Raw genomic sequence first — 26,392 nt, 5'->3', positions numbered from 1 at the left:
CGAAACTGCTCTCAATGTCCATCCTTCCATGGCAGGGCTCTGAGGCACCACAGGCCCATTTTTAACAATTCGTCGTTGGCTTTTGTTCATTCAGTGGTATTTATTAATCGCCTGCAGCATGGCAGGGTTGTGCCACGTGATGGGGAACAGCCGTGAACAAACTGATGCCTCCGACCTGCAGTGTTTCTGTTTCGTTGGGGACAAATAAATCCACGTGTGTCAGAGCAGTGAGCCAGGAAGAAAAATCAGGCAGGGTGAGCAGCGGGGAGACTCAGCTGGCGCATAAAGTCCTTCTTTCCATGGAGGCACATGTGAGACGGCTCCACGAGGAAGTCAATGATTGAGATTTAAAAACTGTCGTCTGTTCCGCCCCCTTCTATAAACTTGGAAAATTCACATTTTACAGCGATAACAATTTTTGTGTGTGCATTACCTGCTTTTGTGTAAAAATATCCCAGAGCACTTAGAGTACCATAAAATGGTAGATTTAAAAGTCTATGTTTGAACTTTTAAAATTCCTTATGAAAAATTTTAAAGATATAAAAGTAGAGACACTAGTATAGTGAATTCCTACACACTGAACAATTTCCTCCACACGCCCCATAGTCTTTCATCGAGACCTTTTCTCCGTTTGTGGTTCTTTTTGTCGGTTTTTCCTTTTAAGGCAGTTTCACGGGCAAAGGCTTCACCGTGCGTCCTGACGGCCCTTGTGAGGGGGACAAACGGCGCGGAGCCCCCGTTAGCCAGATGTTAGCACTGTGCTGCTAGCGCCCAGGAGTCTAGCATTTCTTTCCTTTCCTTTTTCTTTGTCTCTTCTTTTTCCACCTGGTTTTCTGATTGTCAGTTCATTCTGTTATTTAGCTTGTCTACTGTGTCCATGGTTTCAAATTCTGCTCGGCTCTCTCGGTTTTTTCTTTTTCAACCTCCTCTAGAATGTTCACTGAGCTCATTTTAAATTCCTGGGCTGTGTGCTCTAAAATAGTAGCGCTTATTCCCACGGAATCTCTAATTCAACGTCACCATCCTACCGGCCAAACAGCTGCCCTCTGGCGCGTCTTCTCTGTCCTCAGGAGCTCATCTCCCCGGGCGCGGGCTCCCTGGGCATCTGGGCGACCCCGCGAGCGCAGGGCCTCCGCACCGCCCGGAGCCGCCCGAGGGCCCAGCCAGTGGTGCCGGTCCGTGTCCCCCCCACGTGCACACGTGTCCACGAGCTGCCGGCCGGGCTGTGGCCGCGAGGACGACGACAAGGAGACACAGGGCCGCTGCCCGGCGGGGTCGCTGTCACCCGCGCAGCTCCGCGCAGCGCCGACGAGACGCCTGGCATCTCAGCCCGGGGCGGGGACACGTGCGCGCGCGCGCTCACACACACACACACACACACACACACACACGTTCCGAGGCTGCCCCTGCGCACCCCCAGCTCCCGGCGCCCCTGCGACCTCAGGCGGGACCTGACCGCCCCCCGCCCGCGCGACCCCAGCATCTCGCAGCAGGTGCCAGCGTGCTCGGCCCTCGGGGGACCCCTGCCCCGCCCCTGGGCCGCGCTCACGTGGGGGGGCGGGGTTCACCCCCCACCCCCAGGCCATCTCCCCAGCTCCGCAGCCTCCCGCGGCGCTCCCTCTGCCTTTACTAAAGAAACCGCTAACATGCCTAGCTCAGTGTTACTACACATTAGTAATTAACCGGCTTGGCCATTCGCTGAACGCGGGCGGGGGGAGGTCTTGCCCCCACTCCGTGCAGCCACAGGAAGGCCCCGCCGGGCATCGCCTCTCTCCGGCCTGGACTCCTGCAGGAGCGGCTGCTCCCCACCTTTTCTCGGAAGCGTCATCTGTCCTTTTTGATGACACATTTTCATGTGAATGTTGCTCTTTTTGTGGCGAAAGAAACGAAAACAGAATCAAAATGGATGCAACAGAGAGCAGGTGTCATGACAGAGCTGCTTTTTATTTGCATGGGACGTCCAACTTTTCAAAAGGCTTCCCTGTTTGTTTTTCATGTTGACATAGAAATGTTGGCCAAAGGGATACGTTTTTTTAAAAAGGAAAATAACACTGAAATGACTCCCAATCCCGTCATCCACACACGGTGACCGGGCTCGTCCCTTCCAGACTCTTCCGCGTGTGCTCGTACCCGCCTTACGTGAGGCACCCGAATTTCTCTACAACCGTGAGCCTCCACGCCACTGGCAGCCCGGCTTCCACTTGCCTGCGAATGCCAGCCCTGAACGGACAGCTCTTCCCCGCACCCCGGCCGGGCCTCGCTGTGCCGACGCCCAGGCGGTCCGGTCCGCGCCGCACCCATCTGGCTGCCCCCCTGCTGTCCCGACCACGTCCCCCCACACACCTCAGGTCCTGCGGGCTCACGTCACCCTCCCTTTCTACAGCCGGGACAGGAGCAGGGCCCGCTGTGCCATCCCACTCCTCGGCCTTACACGCGGGAGTGGCCGCGTGCGCTAGGGACCCACGGTGGGGGGAGGGGGGATCAGAGGGCGTGGGCCCGGCGCCCACCCGCACTCTCCCAGACCCGCGCCACACCAAGCGGGGAGGGAAGCAGGGAGGAGAGAGTCTTGGCGAGGCTGCGGTAGTGAAACATGGTTTATTGAGAACATCTCAAGTCCTCTGTCTGCGGGACAGCGTCTCATGCTTGGTCCCAGCTGGTCCTGGTGCGGGAGGAAGCTCATGCAGGGGTCACGCGTGGCCTGTACGTCAGTGTACACGCAGGGCACGCCGAGGAGGGCACCTTAGTGACAGCGTTCTTGGGTGAATTACATTCACATAAAGTGTCCGAATTCTAGGATAAAATGAAAAGCGTATACTCCAAAGTCAGAGAAGCAAACAGCTTTTGGGGCTCACTCCAGGAACATCCCACAGACCACCTGTAACAGCTCACGGCTGCGTCTGCGATGCACCATCAGCCCAGGCCGTGGCCAAACGAGAGCTCTTGGGGCCGGGGGCGCGTCCCTCCAAACGGGAGGTGCAGACGCGCTGCCAGAGACAGGAGCTCGGAGTCAAGGTCAAGTCAGAGCCTCTCCCCCCCGAGGTGTGCAGACGCAGAACCCAGTGCCCCGGGCCGGCCTCTGGCTGGGGAGTGATGGTCACGGGACGCGCCGGGGACAAGGACACACAAGACTGGATTCACATGATCATACACACTCTGCTCTTTGCATCTGTATAGTTTTGATATAAAGAAACCTTTTCAGAGATTCACTAATTTCATAGAATTTAGAGATGGGATAGCCAGCTAATTTTACTTCTCATGCTGGATCAAATTTATGGTTGGAGCAGACCTTATATTTTGGTGTAAAACATTTTTTGGAAATGGAAAAAAATCCATCTGTCTTTTTTGTTTGTTTCTGGAGGAAAAGGGCAGGGCGTGCACTCCCGTCCCAGCGCCCACCAATCCCACTCTGGGGCCTGCCCACCCCAGGAGGCCGGGAGGCTCGGCTGCGGAGAGCAGGGCTCTGTAGTCTGAAGGGCAACAAAATTACTCAAAGAAAATACATTCCAGAGAAATTAATACCTTGTGAAATGTTGGCTTGTACATTTTAAAATAAAATAACTTTTTGATTATAATAAAAAATCTCCAAAATAGAAAAAAAATGACAAAAAGCCCCGTTAAGACTCGGAGTCAAACTGCAGGGAGGAGGTGAGCAGGGATGAGGGCTGAGGAACCCGCGATGACGGCCCCACCTTGGCCACCCCCCACCCCCCCACGAGCCCCGGCTCGCATCACAAAAACGAGACTCCTCTGTGAGGGACCTTCCTGCCTGCAGGACAGCTGCCCAGGGGGCCCAGGCCGGTGTCCTCACAGGATTAACACTCCAGGCTTCGCCGACAAGACAGAACAGAAACCTTCCCAAACCCCACTGGTCAAAATGTCCTCAAAATGCAAGATTTTTCTCAAAAGATCAAATTCTTGGTTGTATCAGATTTCCAAAGTTTCTACAACCCAGATGAAGAGCCCTGGACCCTGGAGGAGGTGACTCCGCGGTGGCGCCTGGCCGGCTGCGCCCGGATCTGCCTGGGGGGCGGGGGTGCACGTCCTCCTTTCCCCTGATCACAGACGCGTGTGCCGGCTGCCCTGTCCCGGGAGCAGGGGCTGTGCAGGCCTCCTGCTCCTCCCCGTCCCCGCCGCCCACCCCGCCAAGCCCTGGCCGCCTTCCTCCCCAGCACCCCTTGCAGGCCCGGGGCTCTCGGGGCAGGAGCCCTGCGTCAGGCCGTGCTGCTCGGTCACACCCGTCTGACCCGGGAAAGGCCGCAGGGCACAGCCGGGCTGCGCACCCACGCGGCAAGGCATCCGTTCATTGGGGTGGGGGTGGGTCCTCGATGGGCTGACGGGGGAGCGGGCCGCCTGGACAGCTTGGGTGCATGTGCAATATCATTCCTCCGGACTTCGTAACCAAAGCCACATATTTTTTAAAAACTAAGTCCATCTCCCAATCCCCATTAGAAAAAATACCATCTATAGAGACAAGAATAAAAATGAAGGGACGCACAGGTGTCTTTTCGGAGTGTGCAGGAGCCTGCCTGGGGGTGGGGCCCCACCGGACACCTTTCTGTTCTTGGGTGAAAGCACAGCGGGCCCCGCGGGGCGGTGAGGGCCTGAGCCCTGTGCTAACAGGGTCAGGACGGGCAAATGCCCTGCAGAAACGGTGGCGTGGGGACCCTCATTCCCTGACCCGGCCAGGCCCCCGGCAGTGAGGCCCCCTCCCCCTGCCCCGCACGCGCCCACAGGGTCCCTGTGCAGACGCGAGGAGACACCCGGAGACACGACCTTCTGGGGCCTCATCGCCCACTCTGAGCGCACGGGATCTGCGCCGAAGTGCCAGTGGCTGTCCTGCTCCGGCCCTGAGTTTTCTGAGCCCATAAAGGACACAGGACACCCAGGTACACAGTGTGATGCCTGGACTTGGCTGGAGGGCCCTCTCTGCCTACGGCACGTCCGAGAGCCCCCAGGACCAGAAACTGGCGCTGACCCAGCAAAGGGCACAGGGCTCCTCCCCGACCTGAGTGGAAACGGGAGATGCCTGGCGTGGACCTCCACGTTGGGGTGGGGCAGCCTCCCCGGGCCCCCAGCTCGCTCTGCCCGCCTGGGGGTGTCCTGAGTGCTGCGGGGTGCCCAACAGGATCCCGGGCGCCCCGGGCGCCAGGCCAGCCCCTTCCCTGCCGTGACATCAAAACCTGATCCCAGTTGAGACCCCACCAGCAACATGCTGTCTCGCCAGCTTTCAGCCTGAACGCTTCTTACACTTCAAACATGTCCTTGACAAAGCTGGAAAGAATAATTTAAAAATACGCCTTAAGTGGCATTTTCCAAGGATGAGTATCTACTTAATCAGTTCTGTTTCCATCCTGTGACGATCTTGGGACAGTCATTCACACCCAGGAGATTCGGAGGAAGGACCAGAGGGGATTCTGGGCTATTTACTGTGCAGGAGCCTCTGGGATTCCTTCCAGTCCCTGAAAGTTAAACACTGCTTAAAAAACCCACATCAACGGCCAGGCTTGCTGGCTACATTTGATCTCTGATTATTTAGAAGTAAACCAAGAGACGTTTTCCATGATCTGGTCCTACGAGGAGCACAGAAACTTCGAGAGGAGGCTGGAGGCTGCAGGGACCTGGGCCGAAACCCCAGGCGCCGCACCGCGGGTCACTGCACTGCGGACTCGGGCTCCACGGGCGGAGCGCTCTCCCGGGGAGGCTAGGTGGAGGGCAGCACCTACAGGGAAGAGGGGCCTCCGTGTGGACGGGGACAGTGTCCTTAGGCTACTACTTCCTGCCTGTTTCCTCACTCCCGCCATATATAAATGCTTCTTTGCAATTAAAATAATGTGGCACGAGAGTGACCTGACATAGTTATTTCTTACTTTATAAACCATATTCCTAGTTCTGAATAAATTAATTATTCAAGAATTTCACACAAAGTAATTTCTATTTTTCCTAAACTTCAGGAAGCCCTACTCAGTAGAACTCAATTTCTAAATGTAAACTGAGGTTGAAAGCAGTCACTGGATGATTCAAAAGGGGAAACGCTTCTGCAGAGAGATGCCAGGTGGTGACACGGGACCCTGAGGCCAGACCCCCACACCGCACACCCCCCACACCGGGCGCCTGCCCCCAGGAGCGGGGCCCCATGCTGGCGCCCCCACATCCCACACCTGCCCCGGCTCAGCTGCGAGGTTCGGGGCCGTGCTGCACGCCCGTCAGGGTGTGAGTGAGAACTGGTCCTGCTCCGTGGGCTTCTCCACCCAGGCACCCAGCCCGGCCTTGATGAAGGCCCTGAACAGACAGGCCTTGGCAGCCTGGTACTCCTTGGCCACCAGCTTGGACTCGTGGTACACGTTGGGTTTAGTGATCTTGGAACGCAGTAAGTTGGAGGGGACCTGTGAAAAGATTAAAAAAAGAACACGTGCCACTGTTTAAGCAATAACAGTAGAAAATAAAATTCTGTACGATGTTCAAAAAACGGCATTTCAAGCTGTGCTGCTTCCGGGGGAACCGAGGGACAGCGCCATCCCCAAGGACCGTGTCACCCAGACCCCTGCTGGGCACCCGCGGGTCTGCCTGCTCAGCCCCGAGCGGTGGCTTCGTGGTTAAACAGGCAGGCGTGGCGCCAAGTCTGCAGAGGGGCCGCCGGCAACCTGGGAGCAGCAGACGCCAAGGTCGTGTGGAACACTTCCAGGCCTTTACCAGACACCTCTGCTGTTCTGTCACGGGGAGCACTCCAGCCCCACCCTCCCTGCCTCGTCCAACCCATATCTGTCCAGAGCTCAGAATCGGCAGGGCAGTCCCCGCAAGGCTGCCTGCGTGGATACCTGTCCTGCCACGTGGATGCAGCAACTTCTGTCCATCGCCAACAAAAGCTACTGACTCAACTTAGAAATAAATGCAAGCTGGTAATATATTGATTCACTAGAGAAGATTTTATTTGGGGAAAAAGGGCCCCACTTCTGCGAACCCCCGCAAACCCCACACCAAAACGCTCAAAACAAGCAGGTCTGAAAGCCTTCCTGGAGGTCCTCCTGGGGAGGGGGGGGTGGCCCGAGGAGCCCGCGGGCGCGGCCGAGCCGCAGGTTCCGGCCGGGGTGGGGCGGGGGGCCGAGCCTGCCTGGGATCTGCGGCGCCGGGAGCACCCGGGAGGGACGGGGGGTGGGGGGTGGGGGGCGGCCGCCGGGCGGGCTGGCGGGCGGGGGCGGGGGGCGCCTCAGTACCTTGCCGTGCACGCGCATCCAGCGACAGTACAGCGCGTGCTTACACAGGCGGGAGGCGCGGCCCAGCTCGTCCTTCCCCGTGGTGGCGCAGATGACCTCGAGGGCCGCGTCGCCCACCGTCCAGTTGACACTGAAGTTGGGGGCCTTCCCCGGCTGCCGCGCCTCCGCGTTGCTGATGCCTGGAAGAGACGGGGCGGGTGACGCGGGGCCCCGCGCGGGGGCTGCGGGGACACGGCCTGACGGGGGCCACGCCAGGCGCGTCCGCCCCCCGCCCCCGGCAGCTCACGCCGTCCAGAGCCGCCCAGAAGCACACGTGTCTGCGCGGGCGGGCGGGCGCGCAGAAACCCCGTGCCCGGGGAGCCACACACCCTGCGCTCACTCGGGGCGCAGGCGCCGGGCAACGGGGCGCAGGCGCCGGGCCTCGGGGCGCAGCTGGGCCCCCGCGGGAGCAGCGCAGGCCCACCCAGCGGGCCCCTTCTCTGCTCGCCCCACGCGCGGGACGCGCGGACCCCGGACACCCAGCTCCCCGGGAGCAGGGCCGCGCGGGGGCCCGCGGGCTCCTGTTTCCTCAGCGGGCCCGGCCCGCCGGTCACAGCCGGTCAGGGGCTCCGGCTGCGGGGCTGAAAGCGAGGCGGCCTCGGGTCCCCCGGGACCGGAGGCACGTGCTCCCTGCCCCAGCGCCGTCGGGCAGAGCCTGGCGAGCCGGCGACGCGAGCGGCCGCACCTGCACCCGGCCCCGCGCTCTGGGTGCCCATCGACTCCTCGCCGCACAGAATACGCAGGCCGGACGGCAGGTCCGGGCAGCCCACAGGTGGCGCCCAGGCCTCGCTCAGAAGCCTCCCTCCTTCAGGCCGAAGCAGCAGCCCACCTGAGAGCAGCGCGAACGGTCGACAGAGAATTCCAGTGTACAGGCCACTGGCCGCGGGGAGACCCATCTCAAGGGACGGAACACGTTTAACATGACGTCCATGCCCCCCCACCCCAGGACGGGCGGCTCTGCCCGGCCCCCCCTTTACCCCTTCACTGCCTGGGGGGGGTCTGAACGAAGGTCGGGACCCCGCCCGGAGGAGCTCTGGTCAGGAGCACTGGCCGGGCTGCTCGAAGGGCCCTGGTATTTGACACAGACCCCACGGCCGCCGGGACCCGAGGATGATCACCCAGGGCTTCTTCCAGCGGCAGGCGGGCGGGGGTGGGGGGGCTCCCACGCGGAGGGCAGGCCGCGGGCACCAGGGCGGAGCTCGCGCCGGGACGGCCGCGCCCTGGGTCACCTGCTCATAGCAGAGCTTCCGCGGTGAATCGCAGGGTGACTTCGGGTCCCTAAGTGGACCCGTGAAAAATGACGTGTCCACGGGAGGCGTGCGGATGAAGAGGTGACGTGCCCTCTATATTCATGCAACGACACAACTGCCTCGTCCCCGCGAATCTCCTGCCCTGACACCTAAGTCCTCTTGGCCACAGCGGCCACCTCTGAGGTCTTCTGCCGAGCCCCGGGGGGCGGTCCAGCTGCCCACCGACTGGCTTCACACCATCCCCCGGGAGACAGAGAAGAGTCTGAGCGTGGAAAGGGTGAGATTCCCCTCAGCGAGTCCAGGCCCTTGACCTCGAGGAGGCGGGGGGGTGGAGAATGCCCCCCACGACAGAGCCGGGAGTGCAGCCCCCACACCCCACACCCCGCCCCCGCCCCCAAGAGTTCAGCCTCCCGCAGTCTGACCCCTGGCTGCCCTCCCCTTGGGGCTCCAGGCCCCCTACTCACCTGCCTTCTCAGATGTACACGCCGCCCACCCTCGGGGGGCCTTCTCAGCGCAAAGCCAGCCCCCAGTGCCACCCCTCCCTCCGGGCCCCAGGCGGCCCCTGTCCCGGCAGCCAGCCTCGGGGCTCCGCTGGGGACTTGCTCCTGGGCTGACAATTTAGAAACTACCCCCTAGGAAGACAGACCCAGGTCTGCGAAAAGCTTCAAGGTTCCTTTAAGGTTTCTGCCTCTTCCACTAAACTGCAGAATCCTTTCTTCCTTCCCGACGTGAGTGCGGAACTCTCTCACTTTGCTTAATACTTTAACTGAAGTGCACCACATGGCGCAGGGTTGTCACAGTGAGCCACTGGGAAGCAGCGCTCGCTCAACAAACGGAGCCTCTGGCCCCAGAGGGGCCCCCAACCGCGTCCGCGCCCCCCCACCCCCCGTGGCAGCCACCACGCCGACCCCTCCCATCCCTGACCACGCTGCCTGCCCTGACATTTGCTAAATGAGTATTTCCCAGACCTTCGCGTTAACACTTGATTTCTGTACTTACTAAACATCGCACACATGTGAATAAGGTTTATTCTCTCTCTCTTCTTCCGTTCTCTGACTGACTTTCTCTCAGTTGTCCTATTTTCTTACACAGGTCACTCTTTTCTGTGTTTACTGTCCTCGAGGGCTTGATAGCGGCTGTTCACGCGTGGCTGGGAGTAAACATCTCGGCTGATGAACAGAGGCAGTTGGCGTGGCCTCTCGTGCTCTTTCTGGGATGGGCCTCCAATTCCAGGGAGGGCCTGGAGGACAAGCCAGGACCCAAGTCCCTTCTGGACCAAGAGCCGGAGTCCAGCCCGGCCCTTGCCTGGCTGTCCGGACGGAAGTCCCGCTGTGGGCTCTGGACTCCTCCTAGACGTCCCCGGGGCGTGGGGCGGCCGGCCTGTTGGGAGCTAAACGCCGTCCTGATGTCAGTGTTTCCTCGTTGCACCAACCAGCCCTCTGCTGCCAGGACACTCCTGCCCTGCGCTCGGGGCTTTTCCGCTGCGCAGTTTTGTCAGGTGTCTGCGGCTGTCACTAGCACACCTGCCCAGTGGGCAGGCAGTTCCCGCAGGTCACCGAGCTGCCCCTGAGCTTATTCAAGGCTGCAGCCCTTCAAGTACAGAGTCGGGGAGGGGTTTGGGGGGAGGGGGTCTGTTTAGGTACAACCGCGGGGGAATCTCTGACCATAATGGAATTGAATCTTACATGAATAAATGGGTAATGCTTAGAGTATATTATTTTCCTTTGCAATTCCATTACTTCTCTACAAGACCGAAATCAAGGGTTCCTGTTGAATGATACTTCAACCTCAGAATTACATTTTGCATTAAAACTAGAAATGGTCAGTTAACTAATTGTTCAAATTTTTTTTATATTTTAAGCTAAGTAAACTACCATCTTTAGCAAGAATGGAGAAACCAAGGCAAAAGGAAATAGATAGCCCCAGCTTCCAATGCTGACCGTACACTTTTTCTGGGGCGGAGGGCCCCCACACGAGCCAAGAGCTTATTCCCACGGGTCTCTGGGGCCAACACTGCTGTAGGGTGGGCCCCAAGAAGAGAAGGCGTGTGTCTTTCCAGGGCTGCGAAGCAAGAACTGGGGTAACGAGTTAGTCACGGCCACGGTGCAGAAAACAATACAACAGGAACATCCTGGCTGGTACTGAGAGTCCCTCTGTTGCTGCGAATTAAGTGTGCTGAGTCAGAACTTCAGAGCAAAAGTACAGAGAAACTGTGAACGGGCCTAATAACGGCTACAAGTGAAAACCCAGAAAGCCCAGCTGGCGCTGGTATTTTCCTTACTTTCCTCGTAAAGATGTTTCCTGTGTTCCTCACACAGCAACGTGTGATCAAATGCTTTATACACACAACGAAGAGGAGTGGATATTCGGGGTGACTATGGGTTCCTGCTACAGAAACTATGAGTCACTTGTTAAATGGCCAGGAAACTGTGGTTACAATCTGGAAAGTGGCCTTTGTTGTGCAAATACACAAAGACCTGAGCAGCGTTAAAGTGGAAGGAAACCGAGTGCAGGGCACCCAACAGTGAGGGTGACACGGGCGTGCAGCCGGGCCGTGCGCCCCAAACCTGCAGCCCCTGGAACAGGGCAGCTTTGAGACCTCCACCCTGACGTTGGTGAGGAAAGGCCCCCTGAGCTGACAGAGCGGGGACGGCACCTGCGGGCAGCGCGGGTCTGAGCCGGCGAGGCGGCCACACGCGCCTGTCCTGCTGTCTCCCCGCTCCCCGATCCCGGACGGGGCCGCGCTGTGCACCGAGGGCCGCGGCCGAATCAGACTCCCTTCTTGCACACGCCCGGGGTGGGCCGGGGTAGGGGGGTGTTAAGACACCAGCTTTGGGAAGGAACCCGGGTGCTGGTCCGGAGGTGACCTGCGTGCCGCTGGCGGAGGGCCCGTGGCCGGGACAGGGCAAAGCCAGGCTCGGCCCCGAGGGCAGCACGGGGCCAGGGCGCAGAAGGGAGAGTCCTCTCCCCGCCAACAGGCCTGGGGGCGCTCCAGACGCAGACGCAGGGGAAGGGGGCATCTGGGCGGGCAGCGGCAGCAGACCCCCCGAGAGACACACGGCACCTGCGTCCCTGTGGGAGGCACCTGGGACCAGGTTCGAGTTCTCCGTGCGCCAGCGAGCAGCACACGCCCTTGCGTGAGCCCTGCCACGGCGGCACCTGGAAGGGCGTGGACGGGGTGACCAGGACCACACCGCCTGGGCCGGGGAGGACCCAAGGGCGGGCGTGAGGAGCCGGGTCCGCGCCAGGAAGGAGCGTGCGTCCACCCCAGGACGCGGTTTGGAGCTGATAGCAATGACTTCCGACAAACCCTCAAAGGCATCATCAGTAAAGTAGGTAAGGACACCCGCACAGAGAGGACTTTAAAAAGCGAGCGGCACACCCCCTCCCACAGGCTCGCAGGGTCTAGAACACACTGAGAGGCCACGGGCATCCACAACAGGCAGCGGCCGCCCCTCCACCTGGGACACCTCCACCCTCTCAGGAAGCGCCCCGGACAGTCCAGGCGCCGGAAGGTCTCTCCTCCGACGCAAATGGAAAACCTAGGTGGAAAGGCGGCGCCTTCTCCCAGAGCAGGGAGCGGAGCGGAGGCGGGGGCGGTGAGCGCGTGGCTGTAAGGCCGGGAGGGTCCCGGGCACCGGCCTCCGCACGGCCAAGAGAGGCCCCCTGTCAGCCCCTGGCGTGGCCGTGAGCGAGCACATCGGGGTGCGGAGGGGGGTCTCCAGCAGGGCAGACACAAAGGACACCGCGACCCAGGAGGCTGCGGACGAGGCCCGGCCGCTCTGCACCAGGGGAGGCCGGAGACGGTAAAGCAGCGACGGGTAAAACTGAAGACGGTCTCCCTGACCTAAGGCTCCACGGTCCAGACCTAAGGCTCCACGGTCCAGACCGAAGCCTGCACGGCGGGCAGGCGGGCGGGCAGGAAGAGGCAAGCCAGCCACACGCCTAGGCTCTATCTGCTGGAATTTGTGAATTTCAGGGGAAAGAGACAAATTCAATGCTCCCAGGGGTAAAACAAAAGGGGGTCCAGGAGGAAAGAAAGCCAGGTGGCTCCAAGACACAGGAGACGGGAGGATGCCTGGGCTCCTCAGGGCGGGGCCACACTCGAGATGCCTGCGGTCCTCAAACACGCGGGTGAAGGCACGTCCAGAGGCAGAGCGTCCAGAGGCAGAGCACCACGGAGCAGGCACTTCCCCCGGATCAAACAGGAAGCAATCAACAGACAGCTCCACGCGGTCCACTACGTTAAGGACATATTTCAGCAAAATGAAAATAAACCCAAGTGTGGACTTAAAGGGAGGGGAGGCCCCAGGTGCAGGAACCAGTGACGAGAGGAGGACTGTGGCCCTTCTCTTTCTGTCTAAACGACTGTTGACAAGATGTCCGGGGGGCCTATGAGGAAGAGCTTTTTGAACATTTCTAAAACTCAAGATGGCATCAGTATCTAGAGGATGAGGGCGAGAAGGATGTGGGCTGAAAACACCCTGAGGTCGCAGCTCATCTCCCGCTGTGACCTTCACAAGTCCCGATTAATGCTTCATGCTACATTTTAAGCGAATATATTTAAACCACCTTTAAAAAGGTAAGGGTAATCACTTGGGAAAACGAAAATAAGATTTAAAATTTCCGAATCACAAGCACACAAAAAAGAGAAAAAGACACTTTAATCAACGCAGCAAGAATAAGGGGAAGAAAACGACAGTGAGGAGGCATATTGGGCAGAAAGTATATGAGACGAAAGGAAGAATGAAGGGTCACAGCCCAGGGCCATGCCTGGTCCCGCCCGCCCCCGCGACGGGGCCTCCTGCCCTAGCAGGGTACCAGGCACGGGGACCCCCTTCTAGACACTGGGGCAGAGAGAAAACATCCCACACCTATGCCCGCCTGGAAGACACACACACACACACTCATTCTTACTCGTGTTAACATTCTCTCTCTCATTTAAGGCTTGTCTATCTTGACACAAGGACAGCTCTTCTTACCGATTATCATATACAGTCACATGCTTTCCCCAGCAGGCGGCACAGCCTTCCATCCGACAGCAGCGCCTCCCCCAGCCCAACTCCCACACCATCTCCCCAGAGACCCCGGGACTCAGACCACATCCGTCAGGTCTGCCTTGTTTGAGACTGTTTTGTTTTTTAATAAATTTATTTATTTATTTATCGGCTGTGTTGGGTCTTCCTTGCTGCACACCAGCTTTCTCTAGTTGATGCAAGCAGGGGCTGCTCTTCGTTGTGGTGCGCAGGCTCCTCACTGTGGTGGCTTCTCTTGTTGCAGAGCACGGGCTCTAGGCACATGGGCTCAACCGTTGTGGCTCACGGGCTCAATATTTGTGGCTTGCGGGCTCTAAAGCGCAGGCTCAATAGTTGTGGCACACGGACTTAGTTGCTCCATGGCATGTGGGATCTTCCTGGGGCAGGGATGGAACCCGTGTCCCCTGCATTGGCAGGCGCATTCTTAACCATGGCGCCACTAGGGAAGTCTGTTTGTGACTGTTTTTTAAAAAACACACATTTGGTTTATTTACGAAGTATGTGAGCTCTTATTTTTAACTCTAAAAACATTTCATAGATTTATTTATTTAATTGAAGTATTTATTGTATAGCATAGTGATTTGCTATTTTTGCAGATGACACTGCATTACAGGTTATTACAGGATATTGGATACAGCTCCCTGTGCTCTACCGTAGGTCCCTGTTGTTCATCTATTTAGTATACAGTCGTGTCTCTGTCAACTCCAGACTCCTAATCTCTCTCTCTCCCCACCCCTTCCCCTTTGGTAGCCATCAGTTTGCTGGCTATGTCTGTGAGTCTATTTCTGTTCCGTATACAGATTCATTTGTATTATTTTTTAGAGTTCACATATAAGTGATGTCATATAATATCTGTTTTTCTCTGTATGACTGACTTCACTTAGTACAATAATCTCTAGGTCCATCCGTGTTGCTGCAAATGGCACCATTTCATTCTTTTTTATGGCTGAGTAGTATCACATCGTGTGTGTGTGTGTGTATAGACACACACACACACACATCACATCTTCTTTATCCACTCATCTGTCAATGGACATTTAGGTTGCTTCCACTATCGTAAACATTGCCGCTATGAACACTGGGGTGCATGTATCTTTTTGAATTAGTGGTTTGTTTGGGGTTTTTTTGATACATGCCCAGGGGTATAATTGCTGGACCATATGGTAGTTCTATTTTTAGTTTTTTGAGGAATCTCCATACTGTTCTCCACAGTGGCTGCACCAATTTACATTCCCACCAACAGTGTACAAGGGTTCCCTTTTCTCCACAACCTTGCTAATATTCATTACTTGATATCATTACTGATAACAGCCATTCTGATAGGTGTGAGGTGATACCTCATTGCAGTTTTGATTTGCATTTCTCTAATAACTAGTGATGTTGATCACCTTTTCCTGTTGGTCATCTGTATGTCTTCTTTGGAAAAATGTCTATTCAGGTCTTATGTTGAGTTGTACAAGCTGTTTCTATAGTTTGCATATTAACCCCTTGTTGGTCATATCATTTGCAAATATTTTCTCCCAGTCCATAGGTTGTCTTTTCATTTTGTTAACGGTTTCCTCTGCTATGCAAAACCTTTTTTTTTCTTAATCTTTTTTTAATCTCTTTTTTTTTAATATTATTTATTCTTTGGCTGAGTTGGGTCTTTGTTGCTGCACGTGGGCTTTCTCTAGTTGCCGCCAGCAGGGGCTACTCTTTGTTGTGGTGCATGGGCTCCTGATTGCCGTGGCTTCTCTTGTTGTGGAGCACAGGCTCTAGGTACATGGGCTTCAGTAGTTGTGGCACAGGGCCTCAACAGTTGTGGCGAACGGGCTCTAGAGCGCAGGCTCAGTAGCTATGGTGCACAGGCTTAGTTGCTCCACATCATGTGGGATCTTCCTGGACCAGGGCTCGAACCCGTGTCTCCTGCATTGGCAGGCGGATTCTTAACCACTGCGCCACCAGGGAAGTCCCCAAAAGCTTTTAAGTTTAATTAGGTCCCATCTACTTATTTTTGCTTTTATTTCTTCTGCCTTAGGAGACTGATCCAAGAAAATACCAGTATGATTTATGTCAGAGTGTTCCACGTATGTTCTCTTCTAGGAGTTTAGTGGTTTCAGGTTGTACATTTAGATCCTTAAACCACTTCGAGTTTATTTCTGTGTATGGTGTGAGGGAGTGTTCTAACCTCATTGGTTTACATGCGGCTGTCCAGCTTTCCCAACACCACTTGCTGGAGAGCCTGTCTTTTCTCCACTGGATATTCTTGCCTCCTTTGCCGAAGACTAATTAACTGCAGGTGTGGGTTATTTCTGGGCCCTCTAGTCTGTTCCACTGATCTATGTGTCTGGTTTCGTGCCAGTACCACACTGTTTTGATTACTGCATCTTTGTAGTATCATCTGAAGTCAGGGAGCCTGATTCCTCCATCTTTGTTCTTTTTTCTCAAGATTGCTTTGGCAATTCAAGGTCTTCTGTTGTTCCATAAGAGTTTTAGGAATATGTGATCTAGTTCTGTGAAAAATGTCATGGGTATTTTGATAGAGATTGCATTATATCTGTAGCTTTCTTTGGGTAGAATGGCCATTTTAACAACATTAATTCTCCCAATCCAAAAGCATGGCATATCTTTCCATTTCTCTGTATCACCTTCAATTTCCTTCATTGATATTTTATAGTTTTCAGGTCTTTCACCTCCTTGGTTAAGTTTATTCCTAGGTATTTTTTTCTTTTTGATGTGATTTTAAATGGGATTATTTTTAAATTTTCTCTTTCTGATATTTCATTATTAGTGTACAGAAACACAAATGATTTCTGTACAGTAATCTTATATCCTGCAACCTTGCTGAATTTACTTATTAGTTCTAATTGTATTTGGGTAGAGACTTTAGGGTTCCCTATATAAATTATCATGTCATCTGCAAATAGTGACAATTTTACTTGTTCCCTTCCAACCTGGATACCTTTTACTTCTTTTTCTTGTCTGACTGCTGTGGTGAGGACCTCCAGTACTATAGCAAACAGATGTGGCACGAGTGGGCATCCTTGTCTTGTTTCTGAATTTAGCACGAAGGTTTTCAGCTTTTCACCATCCAGTATTACGTTGGCCGTAAGCTTGCCACAAATGGTCTTTATTATGTTGAGATGTGTCCGCTCTACACCCATAAATGGCTTTTATTATGTTGAGATGTGTTCCCTCTATACCTACTTTAATGAGAGTTTTTATCATGAATGGATGTTGAATTTTGTCAAAGGCTTTTCCTGCATCTATTGAGATGATCATGGGATTTTTATTCTTCATTTGGGTAGTGTGGTGTATGACCCTGATTGACTCATGACCATTAAACCATCCTTGTGACCGTGGAATAAATCCACCTTGATCATGGCACATGATCCTTTTTATGTGTTGTGGGATTTGGTTCGCTAACATTTTGTTGAGGATATGTGCATCTACATTCATCAAAGGTACTGGCCCGTAATTTTCTTTTTTTGTAGTGTCTTGTCTGGTTTTGGCATCAGGGTAGTGGTGGCCTCACAGACTCATTTTGGGAGTGTTCCATCCTCTTCAGTTTCTAGGAACAGTTTAAGAAGGATAGGTGTAAGTTCTTCTTTGTATGTTTGGTAGACTTGCCCTGTGAAGCCGGGGAATTAGGCTTAGGCTTTTGTTTTATGGGCTTTTTTTTTTTAATTACAAATTCAATTTCACTTCTAGTGACAGATCTGTTTGAATTGTGTTTCTTCTTGACTCCATCTTGACAGGCTGTATGTTTCTAGAAATTTGTCCATTTCTTGCTAGACTGTCCAATTTGTTGGCATATAGCTATTCATAGTTCTCTTATGATTTTTTATATTTCTGTGGTATCGATTGTGATTTCTCCTCTTTCATTTCTTAATTCATTTGGGTCCTCTCTCTTTTCTTCTTGATAAGCCTGGCTACAGGTTGATCAATTTTGTTTATCTGTACAAAAATCCAGCACCTGGTTTCATTTATCTTTTTGATTGTTTTTTTTTAATCTCTATTTTATTTCTTTCCTCTCTGATCTTTATTATTTCCTTCCTTCTGCTAACTTTGGGCTTTGTTTGTTCTTCTTTTTCTAATTTTTTTTAGATGGCAGCCTTGGTTATTTACTTGATGTTTTTCTTGTTACATGAGGAAGGCCTGAATTGCCATGAACTTCCGTCTAGAACCACTTTTGCTGCATCCCACAGATTCTGGAAAGTTGTGTTTCCATTTTCATTTGTCTCGAAGTATTTTCTGATTTACTCTTTGATTTCATCATTGGCCCGTTGGTTTTTAGTAGCATATTGTTTAGTCTCCATATGTTTGTTCTTTTCCTGTTTTCCTTTCAGCAGTTGATTTCTAGTTTCATACCATTGTGGTCAGAAACAACACATGGTATAATTTCTTTGCTGTTGTTGTGCTGTTTGTTTTCTTAAAATAAATTTATTAATTTATTTACTGACTGCGTTGGGTCTTTGTTGCTGTGTGCAGTAGTTGTGGAGAGCAGGGGCCACTCTTCATTGTGGTGCACAGGCTCCTCATTTTGGTGGCTTCTCTTGTTGCGGAGCACAGGCTCTAGGCATGTGGGTTTCAGTAGTTGTGGCATGTGGGCTCAAGAGTTGTGGCTCACGGGCTCTAGAGTGCAGACTCAGTAGTTGTAGCACATAGGCTTAGTTGCTCTGCAGGGTTCAAACCTGTGTGCCGTGCATTGGCAGGTGGATTCTTAACCATGGCGCCACCGAGGAAGTGCCACACTTGGTATAATTTCTATCCTCTTAAATTTGTTGAGGCTTGTTTTGTGACCCAGTATGTAATCTACCCTGGAGAACATTGCATGTGCACTTGAATGTGTATTATGCTGGTTTTGGATATAATGTCCTATAGATGTCAATCAAGTCCAAGACCAAGTCTGGTCTATTGTGTCATTTAAGACCGCTGTTGCCTTACTGATTTCTGTCCGATCTGTTCATTGATGGCAGGGGAGCATTAAAGCCCTGCTGTTGTTATATTATTGTCAATCTGTCTCTTTATGTCTGTTAGAATTTGCTTTATATGTTTAGGTGCTCCTGTATCGGGTGTTTATATGTTAGGGAATGTTATATTCTCTTCTTGTGCTAACTCCCTTTATCACTACATATATCACTTGGTTCTAGTCTATTCTGTCTGACACAAGTACTGCTCTCTCCTCTTTCTTGTTGGTTCTGCTTGCGTGCAATACCTTCTTCCACCCCTCACTTTCAGTCTGCGTGTGTCTCTTACCCTGAAGCTAGTCTCTTGCTGGCAGCATATTGAAGCGTCTTCTTTATTATCCAATCAGCCACCCTACGTCCTTTGATCAGAGCATCTAAGTCCATCGACATTTAAACTACAGTTATTGATAGGTATGTACTTACTGCCATTTTATTACTTGTTTTCCAGTTATTTTTGTAGTTCTTCTCTGTCCATTTCTTTTTCATTTCTCCTATTGTGGTTTGATGATTTTCTTTACAAGTATGTTTGCGTTCCTTTCTTTTTGATTTCTGTGTACCTGTGGTAGGTTTTAGATTTGTGGTTACCTTGGGGTTCATATATGTTGACCCATAATCATGTCTACTTGATTTAAACTGAGGGTCATTTAAGTTCAAATGCATTCTAAAAGAGCTACACTTTTTACTCCCCTCCCCCACATTTTGTGTTTTTGATACATTATACATCTTTCCGTTTATCCCTTTACTGTTTACTGTAATCACAGCTGCTTTTACATTTGTCTTTTAATTACATACTGGATTATTTAAGTGATCTTCAACCCTTACTATATATTCGCCTTTCCTATTGGGATTTTCTCTTTCCTGTATATTCTCACTTCCTTTCCATTTAGAGAAGACCCTTCAACATTTCTGTTAGGGTAAGTTTAGCATTGCCAAATTCTTTCAGTTTCTGCTTCTCTGAGAAATTCTTTATCTCTTCTATTCTAAATGGTAATCTTGCTGGGTAGGGTGTCCTGGGTTGTAGGTTTTTCCCTTTTAGCACTTTGAGTATATCATGCCACTCCTTTCTGGCTTGCAAAGTTTCTTCAGAGAAATCAGCTGAGAGCCTGACTCCTTGTTTTTCTCTTGCTGTCTTTAGAATTCATTATCTTTAACTTTCACCATTTTGATTATACACCTTGGTGTGGGTCTATTTGGGTTCATCTTGTTTGAGACCCTCTGTGCTTCCTGCACCTGGATGTCTGTTTCCTTCCTTAGGTTTGGTAAGTTTTCAGCCATAATTTCCTCAGATACATTTTCGATACCCTTCTCTTTCTCTCCTCTCCTTCTAGAGACCCTAAAATGTGACTGTCAGTATGTTTGATGTTATCCCAGAGATCTCATATGTTCCATGGTGTTGTTTTTTTTTTTCCATTTGTTTTTCTGTCTACTGTTCTGATTAGGTGATTTCCATTATTTTAGCTTCTAGATTACTTATGTGTTCTTCTGTGTCATTTAGTCTATTATTCATGGCTTCTACAGTGCTCTTTAATCTCAGATATTGAATTGTCTATTTTTGCTTGAGTCTTTGTTATATTTTCTAGTTCCTTATCAGAATGATCTGTGTTTAGAGCAATCCTCTTCCCCAATTCAGGTAGGTTTTTATTACCAATGTTTTGAATTCTTTGGTAAATTGCTTATTTCTGTTTTATTTTTTGTTTTTCTGGGGTTTTCTCTTTCTTCCAGCTGAGAGTAGTTCTTCTGCCTTTTCGTTTTACTTAACTTCACGTTTTTAACAATATACATGGTGCAGGGCCAACTGAAACTCTATTTTTCAACATGTTTTAATAGATAAGACACGCTTCCTTTCACCACCTTAGGCTACTCCTTTCGCGAGAGGGCCCTGTCTCCTCAGGCCACAGTGGTGGAGCAGCACGGCTCAGCCGCGCTCAGTGGGCGCTAGTCAGCAACCATCTCTGAGTACCTGCTGGGTGCCACGTGTCTCACACATGTTCTCCATGGCTATGAATATAAGAGACAAGTGACAGCTGAAATGAAACAAAGCACTTTTCCCTCAAATGTAGAACACAGACTAAGTAGGGAAAATTATTTTCTGACTTGTGAGAAATTTACACACCGACACGTACCAAAGTACACTTACACTGTGTCTACCAGAGAAGTTCAATGGGTGTGGGTGCTACAATTTCAACTTACCCACCATCAAATTTTATGTCTGTTTTTTTTTTTTTTTCTTAAAAGATAATGGTTGAAGTTAGAGAGCTGTAAAACTGGATCCAAAACAACTTTTGTTTTCCTCCGTTCCTGTGCAATTCATGTGCTCTAAGAGACATGCTTTCAAATAAAGTTCCACGTCGCTTTCCTCAGTTAGAGACAGGCTAGTAGCAAGACCACAGACCACGGCAAAACACATGCACACCAAGAGGCATTCTAGTCCAGGGTTATGGTTTTAGTTCTAGCTTAAAAAAGTAGGCAAAGCCATATTTCCAAAAGGATAAAAATACCTTAACTGTGTCCTTTTAAATAAAGGTGAACTGAGAAGTTAGGACCCTTGAATTCAAGAGCTGTCGTTCAGTGTACTGTTAGCCACTGACATTCTAGGAGAGAAACAACAAACAGCTGGTGACACAGGGGGCACTGGGCGGGCACAGGTCCCCGCGGAGAGGGGCACCACCGCTCGCCCCGGGCACTGGGCGGGCACGCGCACCCCACCGCCAACCTCCATGAGCGGGCCTGGGCGAGCGGCGCCAGCCCCCGCAGAGCTCAGCACCAGGGCTGACGGCCCGTGCGGCGGCGACGCCCGCAGCACCTTCAAGGCATCTGCGACCCTCTCCGGCCGACGCAGGACTCAAACACACCAGTGCGGGTGAAAGGAGAGCAGGCGGTGGGGCTCTAACTTCCCCATAAACGGCAAGGGTTTCAGTCGGTAAGAGAGCAATTACGAGGGACTCACTTAACTGCGCTGCTGCCTTCGGCCCTTTCAGAACGGCCCAGACCCCCCCCCCCACCGCGGCCTCCCTCTGGTGCTTTTCGCATAAGGCTCAGACGCTGCAACAGCAGGTTCACGGGAAAGAGGACGCACCCCCCGGAGATACTTGCCGCTGAGCAGAGGCTTGTTGAGGGTGTAGAGGGCGGGCAGGTCCTCTATGCTGCAGATGCGCTGGTACACGGCCCTGGAGAGGTGGTCCCCGTGGTACAGGCTGCCGAGGATGATGCTGGAGAAGTAGATGGGCTCCACGAAGATGCTGAGCAGGGCCCCCTGGATGCCCACCACGTTCCACCTGCAGGCGGAGGGACAGGCGCCTCAGCGCAGGGCCCACCGCAGCCCGCGCACGCCCCAGCGGCGCGGACGCGGGCGTGCCGCTGCTTCTGGACAGGCGTCAACCGACCGAAAAAGGACAGCGGTGGAAAAGGACTCCGCGGTTGACAGTGTTAAAGAGAAAAATCCACGTAACAACTATCTTATGCCGGAAGAATCTCCTGCCTTGATGTTTCCCAGGATGACACGTTTACTGAAGATGAGCTCTAAAAAGGTATCCATGAGCCACGTTTCTGGCGAGAAAAATCAAAAGAAAAAATAAACCTTCGTTTTCTCACTTCTCATAAATAAAAAAGTAGCCCTAAAGGAGCCGGAGACGGGGAACGGATGCCTCCTGCTCCCCGGCGGCCAGGCCGACCGCCTGGCCCCGCGCGTGGCGTGTGCGAGGCCCACCCGTCGCCACCGACCCTCCAGGGCTTCGCTCCGGACACCAACGCGAACACCACCTCACACACGCTGCCGTGCCCCGAGCCCCACGAGCAGCAGGAGACCCGCGCTCCGTGGCCCCAGGACTCCACGTCCGAGCACCTGCGGCGCTGGGGTGCTCCGTCCGGGCGGCAGCGGAGCACAGCCGCGCGCTCCTGGGGCCAGTGGGCTTTCTGGATGGGGACGCGCAGTCAGAAGGCAAACGTGTGAACCAGAAACTGCGGTGAAATCCACCTGCGGGAAAGCAGCGTTCTCAGGGGAAGAAGGCGGGTGCCGACTCTGGGGGGGGGTCCCGGAGGGGACGCGACCGCAGGCGGGGAGGCAGGCCTGGCGGGGGGCGGGGGCCGCAGGGGCTCCGCCATCTGGTGCGGTGCGAGGACCGGCACAGGACCCACCAGATCCACACCCCAGACCACAGGCAGGAGGCTGCGCGGGAGCCGCCCCCGCACAGCACCCGTCAGAGAACGTAGGGACAGGGCTGAGGTCTGGGGGCTGGCGGGCCCTGGACAGGACTGTGCGCTCAGGCTCCGTCCTCAGGGCCTCGGCCCTGCCCTGCCCACAGCCACTCTCACGGACTGCACCCTGGTGCCCAGTGGGTCGGTGCCAGGGAGCAGGGCGAAGAGCCCAAACTCCCGACCTGCCCAGCCCGTCCGTGCTCTGTGGCGCAGGCCAAACCCCTGGACCCACGCCCGCCTCCCCACCCGTCACCGGCTGCAGCCAGCAAACCCGTGGGACCCCGTCTCTGAATACACCAGGGTCTGCTGCCTCCCTGGCCGCGGGTCAGGTCATCTCCCTGCCACCCAGTGACCACAGCCCCCACCCCTGGGGCCCATCCCAGACAGCAGCACGTGACCCTGTGGACACCCAGGCCAGACCAGGCCACGGCTCAGCACAAACCCTCCAAAGCGCCCCGCCTCCTCCCCAGGAAGCGCCGCCCCTCCAGTGCCCGCCGGCCGGCCTGGCCTGGTGTCTCCTCCCACACACCCCTCCCCATGCTGGGCCGCGGGGGGCCCTCTGCTCCCTGCGGGACTTCTGCCTGCAGCCCAGGGTCCCCAGCAGCCCCTGGCCACAGGGCCCCCGCCTCAGCCTCTGCGGGAAGTCCCTCTCCCTGGGGCCCTCCCCCAGCTGCCACCTGAGCCCACCCGGCCCCTCCCCTGCTAACCTCCTGCAGAACTGGCCATCTGTCCCCCCCCCCGCCCCCACACACAAGCTCCACGTGGGCGGGAGTCGTCTGTCTAGTTCACTGAAACATCCCAGCACTTACCCTCCGCCCCTGGCACCCACGGACCTATCCGTACGTGCTGAGTGGACGAAGCCTCCAATCCCTCCCCCCGCCAAGAGGAAATTAAAACACGGTTTTCCCATCCAGCGAGGAAAAGCATAAACCACAGGGCACCCTTTCTTGTGTAAATCAGAAGCTTGTCTGCGGGTTTAGACCGTGTTCGGCTGCATTCAGTCTCCGGGGCAAACTTGAAAACAGCGATCTTGCAGAAACCTAGACGCGTGACACGTCGTTAGTTCTGAACGCATGCTTCGCAGGGGAACTCTAGGCCCCGCGACGGCTCCGCGGAGGCCCGGGGGGACGCGGTCCCGCACACCAGCCCCCGCGCCGCAGCCCCCGCCGGCGAGCCCCGCGGGCAACGGCGAGCAGGAAGCACGCCAGGGTGTGCGCCCCGCGGCCCACCGCCCCCAGCGACGCTCCGTGAAGCCCGGGACGGGCCCCACCAGAGCGCCCACCTGCCAGGGGCTGCGGGGCTGGCGCCCTGCACACAGGCGTCCGCGCACGGGCGTCCTTCCTGCCGTCGCGTCTCGGAGGTCGGGCTTCACAGCACGGTCACGCTGCCACGTCCCCGGCCCGGCCCGCAGCCTTCCTCCCCCTGCCCCGGGGCGGGCACGGCCGAAGCCTCTGAGTCTGTGCCCACACGGGGCCGGGGGGGGGGGGGGAGGACCCCCAGGCTCTGAACAGTCAAGCTGCTGCCCTCAGGCAGGGGGTCCGTGAGGCCGGAGCATCAGAGCCGAGGCCTCCCTCCCACGGCCCAGCCGACAGAACTCACCCAGCGGTGGGGGGACCCCGCGGGCCCCTCGCACCCCGGGCCCCACGCTGCTCCGGGGACCGCCCGCCAGAGGAAGCCCGGCAGCAGGGCTCACGGCGCCCCCGCGCCCGCACAGCCCACTGCCGCCTCCCTCCAAAGCCCGCCCACCGGCCTCGCCCCCCAACGCCTGTGGGAGGCGGCCCCGCCCCTCGGTCAGCCCCAGGTCCGCCCGCCCAGCGCCCGCTGTGCACCTTCCGTAGGGACGGCTCCGGGACGGCAGGGGCTGCCTCCTGGCCACCATCCAGCCATGCGTGGGCATCACACTGCGGGAGCTCTGCGAGCCCTCCTAGCCAGCTACTGAAGCAGCGAGGGTCGTGGGACCCTCCGTGTGCCGCCAAGTCAGAGGCACGTGTGGGAGCCTGGCCCCCATTCCTGGCACCCGCGTGGGCCGAGCGCGAACCCCGGGTGTTGGAGCCACGGGGCTGGCGGGGGCGGGGGGCAGGCCGGGGCCCTTGTCCCCACGCTGTCCCGTTCCTCCTGCCTCGTGTCTGCTTTTTCTTCGAGGTGACGGCCACCGTGCGCAGCGAAAGGCACAGATCCCAAGCGCTGAGGTCCCCGCGTTCTGATGTCACGTGTGTGGTGTGTGGGTGAAACCCCCGCTTCATCACGACGGAACGTTCACGTCCCCGCAGCAAAGGCCCTTCCGGTCAATGCCTCTGGCCTGCTGAGCTGGTATGGTATATATATGAGTCAGAATCTCTTCTCCCTATACAGGGCTCTTCTTTCCAGTATAGCTATGGGGGTTTTGGTAAATAAGTTTTAAAATTTCAATTGGGTCAAATTGATGCATGTCTTTCCCTCTCATTCGGGCATCCTGTGCCCTGTTGAAGAAGCCCGCTGAGGTGCGGGCCACCAGCAGTGCCCGCCACCACACTGCAGCGGGTCCTGAGCTGTGGGCAGGTGCTCCTGCAGCGGGTGGGAGGTCCAGTCCTCTGCGCACACGGCCCGGCTCAGGATGGACGCTGGCCAGGTCGCTTCGTCCACGTGCCCCCCAAGGCACAGAGCGCAGCGACAGCCCGCGGCCCTTCCCCCCCGAGCATGAGGGCCTCATTCCTCTCCAGGCGGCGTGTGCAGCCCGGCTACCCCAGCCTCCTCCGCAGCGCGACGCGGCCCTCCCCAGGCTCTCGGCGGTGAAACACAGCTGCCCCGCCGGCTGAGCCGCTGGAGGCCTGCCTGTCCGGCCCTCCTGCTGCCGGGGATATGTCCACCTCTGGGCACCGGGAAGACCCTGAGGACAGGCGACACGGCGGGGGTGCAGGAGGACGGAACCTGGCCTCGGGGGGGCCAGGCCCCACCAGAGCCGTCCTGGGTGACCTGGTTCCAAACTTGATTTCCGTGAGATTAATACACTTCTATCCAGCCGTGTTCCCTCCTCCACGCAGGCGACCCGCTCAGGCCTGGGGCCCCGTGTCCCCGGACGTCCCCCTCCAGGCCTGTGCTCTGAACCCTCCCTGCTGCCTTGGCCGCCCAGCTCGTCAGGGCTACTTTTCCACCCGCGGGTCACGTGCGGTGATGAACGACGAGGTTTGGATTGAAGTTACAGATTTGAATAAAAGCAGTCAAACTATTAAAAACACTATTGGATTTGGTGCACATGTGAGGGTTTTTATAATTGAGCACGGCGTGTCATTTTGTTTTCCCTCCTGGTCTGGTTTGGGGACGCAGGTGGTAGTCAGCCCACAAAGCGGGCTGGGGCCTTTCCCTACTCTCCTAACGTGTAGAAGTGATTGTGCAAACACGGACCACTGCAGAGCCTCTCACGGAGAAGCTCCTGGGGGAGCTGTGTCCTCCCTCCTCACAGCCACCTCTTTGACTTGCTCCAGTGCATCGACTTCTGGGGTGGGGGGGGGGGGTGACTGGTTTAATTTGTGGCTAGCATCCCATTCAAATTTTCTACCTATGCTTGAGTCGACTTTAGGGATGTGCGCGTTTCTAAAAAGTTTTTATTTCATCTCAGTTTTAAAACACATGGGTAACGTGGCGTCCGTAATCCCCACTGTAACCAGCTGAGCACGTTTCGGCTCCTGCGGAGTCCCTGAGCACCTTCTCCTCCCTCATCGGGCTGGGCCAGGCCT

At 55.2% G+C, this 26,392-nt stretch overlaps 1 protein-coding gene across 8 annotated transcripts in view; it reads right to left on the bottom strand.

Moving 5' to 3' along the window:
- Positions 1-1,915: 1,915 nt before the first annotated feature.
- ADARB1 (adenosine deaminase RNA specific B1) overlaps positions 1,916-26,392 on the bottom strand; it is a 109,795-nt gene continuing 85,318 nt past the window's right edge. For 6 of the 8 annotated variants that reach the window (XM_057696366.1, XM_057696370.1, XM_057696365.1 and 3 more), the window contains 3 exons: positions 21,579-21,760; positions 7,212-7,390; positions 1,916-6,383 (listed from right to left, as the gene is read on the bottom strand). In XM_057696366.1, coding sequence (XP_057552349.1) covers positions 6,204-6,383; positions 7,212-7,390; positions 21,579-21,760 — 541 coding nt within the window. In that variant the 3' untranslated portion in view covers positions 1,916-6,203. Of the gene's footprint in view, positions 6,384-7,211; positions 7,391-20,983; positions 21,077-21,578; positions 21,761-26,392 lie in introns of those variants that run through there. The other 2 variants (XR_009047664.1, XM_057696372.1) reach the window with 2 other exon arrangements.

This window comes from Hippopotamus amphibius, chromosome 10 (genome assembly GCF_030028045.1).
Source record: "Hippopotamus amphibius kiboko isolate mHipAmp2 chromosome 10, mHipAmp2.hap2, whole genome shotgun sequence".
Classification (NCBI taxonomy): Eukaryota; Metazoa; Chordata; class Mammalia; order Artiodactyla; family Hippopotamidae; genus Hippopotamus; species Hippopotamus amphibius.
The sequence above is the reverse complement of the archived record's forward strand: the minus strand, read 5'-3'. Positions and strand labels throughout refer to the sequence as shown.